Below are 9,188 nucleotides of genomic sequence, written 5' to 3'. Positions count from 1 at the left end.
TTTTACTGAGTGGCCTTGCCAAGTTTCTCAGTTTCCTTGGGACACGCTTATCCCAGCTGGCTGCCTGAGAAAATTGTTGTCATCTACATTAACAGCAGACTGTGGAATACAAAGATTACCTGGAGCTGTAAATGCAATACAGATAAAATACATACAGGGATTGAATACCTCAGCCTTGGATTATTATTGTCAGGAAGGGTCTGGTCTGCAGGCTTTTTGATTTTAATAAGATGTACTCACATTGTAGCATGACCCTTGCTGTAAGGACTGCAATTTCTCATAGCTAAAAATGTACACACTTCATAAATAGCTGCAATACAGAGGCTTGTAGGATCAAAGAAGCATTTGGAATGAAAAAGCCCAAAGCCCTCCCAGACTATCAAGTCCAACCATTGCCCTGGCACTGCCAAGGCCACCACTAACCTCTGCCTCCAAGTGTCACATCCATGTGGCTTTTAAATACCTCCATATGGGAAAATAATTAATATAACTCTCTATAAATAAAATATGTATTGTAATGTTCTTCATAACATTGTACATTAAACTTGATTGCAGTGTAAAAATGAAGAATGGTACACCACCAGATATTCCCATACCTGTAGAGTCAATCCATTAAACCTGCTGATGTTATCCAGGGCTAATACTGACCAAAATCTGTCTTCTCAATTTGAAACAAAAATGTTCACAGTAAGAGGAAAGCAGTGTGTGACACATAGAATTAAAGCAGTGCAATGTTTCTTACCTGGTAAATCCATGTTTATTCCATTACAACAGATTTTTTTTTTTTTTTTTTCATTAAAACCTTTGCCTCAAGATCCAATCTGGGGGCTAGCTGTGCTAGTCCCTGGCTACCACCAGGATGATACTCCTTTTTTTTTGTCTTGGAATTCATACTGCTCCCTAAACCACAGCAGCTGCTGCTGGCCCCACCTACCCCAACCTTTTCCACAAGTTGTTCCCTCATTGTTTTTCCTCACTCTCCCAATACTTATGTGCCAGAAACAAATCCACTTCCTATTTTTATCCAGTTTACTTTCAGTAATGAAATCAATACCTGGTATTCAGGGAATTCAGAACAAATGCAATTGTAACAGTTAAAGTGGATAACCATGTTAAAAGGATGCATTTCACTGTTACCAAACACTCAAGAGAACTCACCTGGCAGTGTAGCAACCCTCGGGGAAGTCTGTACCAAACAAAGTTTGGTCTCCAACTCAAGATGCAAAGTCTGTGTCAAACATGTTTCTCCTAAAATCTTTTGTGTAACAATAGATGAATAAATCATGCAAACAGGATGATATACAAATGACAACTCCATGGTCTATGACTACTTTCATTTTGTGACTTAAAGCGTTTATCTTGGACTTGAGTGTTCCCAAACCCACTGCTTCCATTGTTTAACTAATACTTCAATCTGACTTTCAGACCCTCTATTTGCTCAGAAATTCTTATTCCTTTGAAGTCAACTCCAGCAATTCCCACCCTCCATGTTTAACTTCTTTGTATTTCTTCTTGGAAGGTTTATTAACAAAGAAGAAATCTAGTGCAGGTTAAGGAAGGGTGGTAATGCTCAGGGGATGCTACTCTGCTGCCTCGTAGGTGGCATAAGAAAGGTGCCATTTGGGATTTCAGTCAGCAGGGAGATAAACACTATCATCATGAGACATTAAATAAAACATGAAAACCCACAGAGACATTCAAGGGAAGAAGATGCATCACATTTACAGCCAAATCACGCTGATACGCTGCACAGCATACTCCTAAAAATAGCAGATTTATCTGCTTGGAGCTGGATCTCGGGCATCTAAACTATAAAGAGGAGGATTTTAATGTTAATTTTATTTGCAGAAGGGGGAGAAGGGGAAGAGAGTTTCTCTGAAGATATGCACTGCGGTGCCACTCACAACAAACCTCTCTGGCTTTTCTCTGCCCCACTGAGGACAGCAAGGACTGCAACAGTTCAGTCCAGAGAAATACAAGGTGCTGCTTTTTGCTCAGCACACATCAGTCAATCCCTGGGTAACAAAGAGCTGGCAGCTTCTCCATCACACCGCCAGCTTCCAGCAACTACTAGCAAAAAAAGTAAATCATGATGTCTTGAGGACTGTGTTGACCCCAGTACTACCAGTCACAAGGGGAAGAATAATCACTCCTGCCAATGTTTCTTCTTCTGAGAAAAAACAGGAAAGAATAAAAAGTTACAAAACAAAAGAGAAAAATTTATTAATGCCCAAGATAAGATGTCTTGAATTAAAAGCACTTTTAATCATTTTACCTCTACCTAACTACTGTTTGAAACTGTATTGCAAAATGGCAGCATAAAAAGAGAGAAACATAAGTTGTTATATTATTCCACATTAATGGAGCTAATAGTCTACCTTTTAAAAGCTTTTAAAGCCATTTTCAGCCAAACAGAAATTTTTTTCTGTATCATAATCTGACAAAAACTACCAGACATAACATGCAACCCACAAAAAGTCACCAAATAGTGTTTTTAGATCTGAAATATTTCCCTACTTTAATCAAAAAACCACTTTATCTGCATTTGCTGCTCTATTAATGTTATGCAATTTCTTCATTTCTATTTCAGTGAGATCAGAGAAGAGATCTGTGTACTTTTCCCTTAGGATTCTTACAAGCTGGGAAGTAATCAATCGTCCACAAATGAAAACAGGAGGTTTGTTCAAGTACTGTTCATTCTATTTTGTTGTTGTAGGCAGATTTCGTCATAAATTTGCTTCCTAAACTTCAGCATGTCTTCCACATCTTTGTAGGTGAGCATTTCTTCAACAGACAAAAGCTGAAAGCCACTCAGTTTGAAAGCTGACTTGTGCTGCACAGAATTCAGCATGTTCAGTGACATCCTAACTGATTCACTCAGAGCAGAACAAACAGGGAAAATCCTTGCAGTCCACAGCCCCAAACGTGTGTCCTCACTGGAGAACAGCTGGTCCGAAGCCTCTAAGCTCCAGAGGTCAAGGCATTCTGGTAAGCTGGCTCCAAAAAACTGGAGGCAGTGTATATCCGACAGCAATTTCACGCTCTTTTTCAAGTCGTCGCCGACACCGAACACCATGGTGACATACTCCACTCGATCAGTAATTTTCACACTTACTGAACTCAGGAAGCAGTCTGAGGGTATGTCTACACTGAAATTTATGTAGGATCCACTGACAATGCTGCCTTTCCCCACTGAAACTTCAGGCCCGATTCTGGAGTACTCAATGACAGAGCCAGGCCCTATCACACACCCGGGCTCAAGGACGCTCTGGATGACGCTCAACTGATCCAAGGTCTTGGCTGTGTCAGGGAAGATGCTAAAAGCCACAGGCTGCAAGTCAAGCTCAAATCTCAGTTTGCTCTCAGCAGTAAAATGAAACAAATACTCCTGAGTAGTCCCGATGTGGTAGAACTGGGAGTTGTTGAGGACTATGACATTCAGGGCGGTGCCCTGCAGGAGGGAGTACAGCTGCTGCCGCACTGCCACCAACCCCGAGTCCTCCTTGGAGACATTACTTGTGTTTTTGGTGTAATCTGGAGTGGCTCCAGGCCCCAGGGCCTGCAGAAAGTCACCATATGCATCTATTTCACAGCAAAGAGTGCCCACCTGCTTGTAGAACTGCAGTAGCTGCTGGGCAGTGCTGTGGTCAATGTAGAATATGCTGTCTGTGTACACACACTCCGAGGCCACCGCCGGGTCCCCACAGCTCCCAGGGGAGCTGAGGTGAGGGCGATCCCCCCTCACACACACTGCACCACTCTGCTGCATGGTCTCCACGTCAGGCTTGTGCAGGAAACGATAGCATGATCCATATTCCAGTCCTCCCTTTCCCGAAAAACTGGACGGATCTAGCACAAACACCCCGTGCGTGGTCCCAACTGCTAAATCTGAGGGGTGAGCCAAGGCAGTAAAGCCAGGTTTATCAAAGGTGATGGTTTCTGTGACCCCAGTGCTGTACAGCTCTATGTCATCCGAACACGTGATGAGGATTCCTGGTTTCATGTGACGGGGGAAGTCGATGTACATGGCCAGCTTCAGCTCCAGCATCTGGTACACGGGATCACCCAACGGCAGGGCTGTGAAGATCTTGCCCAGGGCACTTGCATTTGGCAAACGCTGGCTGTAACCACCTGGAAAAAGACTCTTAGTTACACAGAGACACTGTACGTCAGTGAGCAAAAAACTAAACCTAGGCAGCTATTACACAAAAGCATTAAAAACCCCTCAGCTTGGTCACACACCAAGTCTCAAAGCACATCTGACCTTATGTCCAAAACCCAGCCTGCCTTATATAGCCCATATTAAAACTGTGATTGTCACCTTTTTGTTTCAGAGCTATCTGTCGCTGGAGAGACAAAAGCAAACGTTACCCGCTTTTTGCTTGGAGGAGAACCACCATGTTCCTGATGGGAATTTTAAGCCAGTGATGAGCCAAAAAGGCACAGGTTTGGTCACAACACTTGCTATCACTTGGTTTCTTTCTCCTCTGCAGAACTGACGTTCTTCAACATCTGGAAGTGGCCTGACTCAGTGGATAAGAAGGCAAATATTCAGCCTGCCCAGAGGCATGAGGAGCCCAAGGTCCTCCAAGAGAGGGTTGTGTTCCATAAATGGATGTTTCAAGGCAGAAATTTAAATCACACCTGTGAATCACATCTTTTGCACTGACTGAGCAATGTTAGTGCTGAGAAGAGATGTTGACGTGACAGTAACATCTTGCAAGCACCAACCTAATTTCAAATGATCAAACACATGGGTTACTTTTCTCAGGGAACTGTATTTTGGAATTCCAGCTCCTCTGCTATTTTATTATTTTAAGGAAGAAAAAAAAAAAAGGTATCATTTTCGAGAAAAATATATAAAACTGAATTTACCAGAATGGATTAGCAGCACAGTGAAGGAAGTCCACTGATCACCATACTGCTCTTCCAAGCACCGAAGAGCATGAAGAGTTGATCCACCATTTCCTAAAGAAGAAGCATTTTAGTATCTGTGAGAAGAGCTCCAGTAGCACCTGTTCTGACAGGTGAGGTGTGCTGGTACCCAGAGAGATGGGATAGTCTGTCTACCGTATCATGGTTGATAAGGTCACGCACAGAAGCTGGTGGACAGTCCCTCTGGAAGTCTGCGCTCTCTGAGGAGATGGCACCCTCAGCAGACAGCTCCAGGGAAACTCTGTGATTTCCCCTCCCAGTCACCTCTGCACAGCCCCACCATTTGAAGCATTTAATCAATTAAATAGGCCATAACTCAGCCACAAAAACCAGCTCCTGTAAGAAACAAGTCACATAAAAGCCTACTAATGGATTCAAGGCAGTGTTCAGAAGTACTTCTGACATTTACAGTATGGAAATGAGGAAGATTTGGGATCTGAGGAAATAGTTTGGGATATTTTATGTGCTCCTACCACTTAAAACTGCAAGATTCCTGACAATTACCCTCTGCATATTACTCTACACTGCAGATAATACTTTGATTACTTAATCTGTACATCAAAGTGAACAGGAATTAAGAATTACAGGACGGTATTATGAGCAGTTTTACATCACCACCGGGCAGTGTACTAAAACATAACCGGACTGTTTAACTAACCAGGTCAAGGTAAGTATGAATGTGTGACACACGAGTCAGCGCTATCCCACAGCCACAGGACACGCTCTGAGGAGCGGCACAGCTCGCTCACCAGCACCACCGCGGCCGCACGTGGGCTCCCGCCGCCCCCGGTGCCCGCCGTCCCCGCACCGAGCCCCGAGCGCCGAGCGGAGCCCCGGCCCCAGCCGCACCGGGCCGATGCGGAGCGGCCCGGCCGGCGCAGGAGCCCCCCGCGGCCCGCAGCCCCACGCACCGATCCTGGGCCCCGGCGGGTCGGCGCACACGAGGTACCGGACGGCCCTGGGCAGCTGCTCCCGCCGCAGCTTCTCCGCCAGCTGCTCCCGGAACGCGCCCGCCTGCGCCGCGTCCGCCGCCGTCAGCACCACCACGTCCCACAGCTCGCCGGGCCGGGCGGCCGCGCCTGCGGGGAGCGGCCCGGCTCAGGTTCAGCCTCAGCCCGCACGGCCCGGCCCGGCCCGGCCCGGCGGGACACGGCCCGGCCCCGCTCAGCCCAGCCCGGCCCGGCCCGACCCCGCGGGACACGGCCCGGCCCCGCTCAGCCCAGCCCGGCCCCGTTCAGCCCAGCCCGGCCCAGCCCGGCCCGGCCCGGCCCGACCCCGCGGGACACGGCCCGGCCCGGCTCAGCCTCCGCCCACACGGCCCGGCCCCGCCCGGCCCCGCTCGGCCCGGCCCGGCCCCGCCGCACCTCGCAGCGCCGCGAAGCGCGCCAGCCGCCGGGCCGTGTCCTCCCGCCGCGCCGCGCTGCGCTCCCCCATGCCCGGCCGAGCGCCGGCGCCGGAGCGCCGCCCGGAAGCGCCGCGGGGCGGGCGGAGCGCCCGGGAGCGCCCGGGCGGGGCCGGGGCGGCTCCGTGCACCCACCGGGGGTGGAGGCGGGTGCGCGGTTGGGAAATCCGGTGAGGAGCAGAGGCCGAGTGGCACCCGAGCTCATCCGTTCTCGTCGCCCGTTCCGCCCGGCTGGCGCTTCTCCCGGCCGCGCCTGCGGCTCTCGGGGCGCGCCGGGCGGCGGAGCGGCGCTGGGAGCGGGGGAACGGCACCTAGCAGGCTGCTTTCTCTGAGAGCGACTGGCAGGAGGCACACAGCTGAAGGTTTTTCGCTCTGCGGTTCCTTGCCTCGGATATTGTGGGTTTTGATCTGCGAGTTCCGTTTGTACTCAGAGTCTGTTGAGATTACAGGTACCAAATGCAGTCAGAGGGGAATGAAAGAAGGCTTTGCTGTGATAAGATCTCATTATACACAAATATTACAATAAAAAGTAGATGTAAAACCACAATAGGAGCTACTGAGAAAAAAAAAAAAGAATTTACGAAGTGAAAAAAAAAGTATAATCCATAGTTTTTTGTGATTGTAAACCGCTGACAGAAGTTTAAAGAAAAAAGATAAATGCTTCACTGTGCTTCCTCTGTGTGAGGCTGTGATGCGGGTGATAACAGTCTAATCAGAGCCATGCACACCACACAGATCCATTTGATCCTTCCTTGTGCTCTCGACTTGCTCCGGTAAGGACGATGGTCTCTTCTGTTGGAAGCGCACCTCTGCTCTTTGGCACTGGGTTTTCACTGCTGACAGCAACGCTGCCCAGCAGTCCCGGCTGTCCCGGGAGTCCTTTTTCTGCTCAGAGCCCAGGTTCTCCCGGCCCCGCATATTTGTGGCCCCTTGCCGGGCTGTGCGGTGTCTCTGTTCTCGTACTGGGGACTGGAGCCAGCAGCCCCAGGACTCCCCCACTCCACGTGCTGGCAGTGCACCTCCCAACGCAGCCCCCACAGCGCTGGCACCTCGCTTGGGTTGTGATTACAGGACACCATCCAAGCTAAATTCAGCACTGAGCAGGTATCCCTTCACTCGCTGCTGTACTGGAGTAATGCAGTAATAAAACAAGCACAGGCATTTGTTTCTGAGCACACTTACTCCACCAAATTCCATCAAACTCTGTGAGGAAGAGGTTTCCCACACCTGTGGTGTGAGCTATGCTGCCAGTGGAAGAGCCTCCAGTGGAAGAGTCCCTCCAACACCTCAGATGGAAAATGCTCAAGCCCTGAATATTTATAGAAGTGCTGAGATTTGATGTAATTTTTGTAATCTAAGCTCTTGCAGAGGCACAGTAAGAAATTACTTGTTCTCATCAGTGATGGACCTGTAACACCAGACCCTGCTCAACTTTGCCTGGCTTAAATACCAACAAAAAATAACTACTAAAATCAAGTCTCTGATTTAGCTCAGATTTCCTATAATCCCACTCGGAACAGTAAATATCTGGTATTTCAAGATGAATTAAATGTTGATAAGAGAATCTGTGCTCTTACTGGTCCTTTTTCTTAGAACTAGATTTTAAATGCTGCATAAAAATGGGAGGAAATGCTTACATGGTTCAGGTGGCAAAGACAAACAGGTGTGGTGCTGGGTTGTGCCATGCAGGAAGAATTTCTTCACTGAAAGGCTGCTCAGGCCTTGGAACTGCCCAGGGGAGGTTGGAGTGCCCATCCCTGGAGGTGGCACTCAGGGCTCTGGGGACAGGGTGGGCATCGGGCACAGCTGGGACTCGGTGGTCCCGGAGGTGTTTTCCAGCCTCACTGATGCAGTGACTGCGTGCCCAGGACCTGCAGAGTGTGGCCCTGCTCTGTTCCCACGCATGAGTTCTCCCCTCTATCCCCACGCCTGGCACAGCCGTTGTTCCTGGCTGCCAGTGCTCATTAGTGCTGTCTCTACTTGATTAATTTCCCAGTTCTCATACATGCAGTTACTTATGGTTTGGGTTTATTTTGCATAAATTATCTGTGTATCTGTGACACAGTGGAAATGTCCCCATTGCATGCTGGTGGCCAGGTCAGCTCTTGGAAAAATAAATTACATGTGTTGTTATTTGTATACTACTGTATATTAGTATAAATATTGTTACACTGGTGGTATTATAACAAAAGGGGATACAATTCTCTAAATAACTTTTCCCTCCCTAAATTAGTCTTTCTGGGTAGAAGAAATTATTTTTTTAGCAATACATAATTTGATAAAAAAACTTCCACAGAAATAGAGGTGAAACATTTTACAAACATTTTATGAAAGTCATATGTAAGAAAAATGTTAAATATTTTCTAGGCACATCAGCTGTGTCTGTGCTGGGCTTAGATACCTGTCAAAGGCAATATCTGCAATTTATTGGAGACAAAGCAATTGAAATGCTTAGCAGAAGATAAATGATCTTTTTAGCTGGAGTATAGAGTCCATAATTACAGTGGGAAACAGATTAGGAAAAATAGCATTTCATCATTTCTCCTGTTTGACATTTGCAGAAGTTCAGGGTATTTTTTTTAATATTTAAACAGCCCATCTCAGGAATGTTTTCAGTGTTTGATTTGGTTGAGCACTTCCCTGACACCCTTCATCATTCACCCAGATTATTTTTGTAGGCATACGTACAGTATTTTAAGATTCTGTCTTTTTATCTGCTGTGTGTTTGTACCCGGACAGTTTGTTAAACTGCTAATGAGTCCCACGGGGCACTATGTTAGAATTAAACAGACAGTGATACCTGCTGGAAATAAATTTTAAAAGCCCAGAAAAAACAGTCTCTCTCTCCCTA

At 47.5% G+C, this 9,188-nt stretch overlaps 1 protein-coding gene across 2 annotated transcripts; it reads right to left on the bottom strand.

The window, feature by feature from the left end:
• Positions 1-2,198: 2,198 nt before the first annotated feature.
• Positions 2,199-7,820, bottom strand: FPGT (fucose-1-phosphate guanylyltransferase). Of its 2 annotated transcripts, XM_053984913.1 has the most exons (4): positions 6,473-7,820; positions 5,847-6,014; positions 4,876-4,968; positions 2,199-4,131 (listed from the first exon to the last, which is right to left on the bottom strand). In XM_053984913.1, exons 1-4 carry the CDS (start codon positions 6,540-6,542, stop codon positions 2,684-2,686), a joined length of 1,779 nt encoding a protein of 592 aa, XP_053840888.1. In that variant the 5' UTR covers positions 6,543-7,820; the 3' UTR covers positions 2,199-2,683. The 2 variants fall into 2 exon arrangements, with proteins under 2 accessions (XP_053840888.1, XP_053840889.1); XM_053984914.1 differs by lacking the exon at positions 5,847-6,014 and having other exon boundaries at positions 6,473-7,817.
• Positions 7,821-9,188: the final 1,368 nt, after the last annotated feature.

This window comes from Vidua macroura, chromosome 9, assembly GCF_024509145.1.
Source record: "Vidua macroura isolate BioBank_ID:100142 chromosome 9, ASM2450914v1, whole genome shotgun sequence".
Classification (NCBI taxonomy): domain Eukaryota; kingdom Metazoa; phylum Chordata; class Aves; order Passeriformes; family Viduidae; genus Vidua; species Vidua macroura.
The sequence above is the reverse complement of the archived record's forward strand: the minus strand, read 5'-3'. Positions and strand labels throughout refer to the sequence as shown.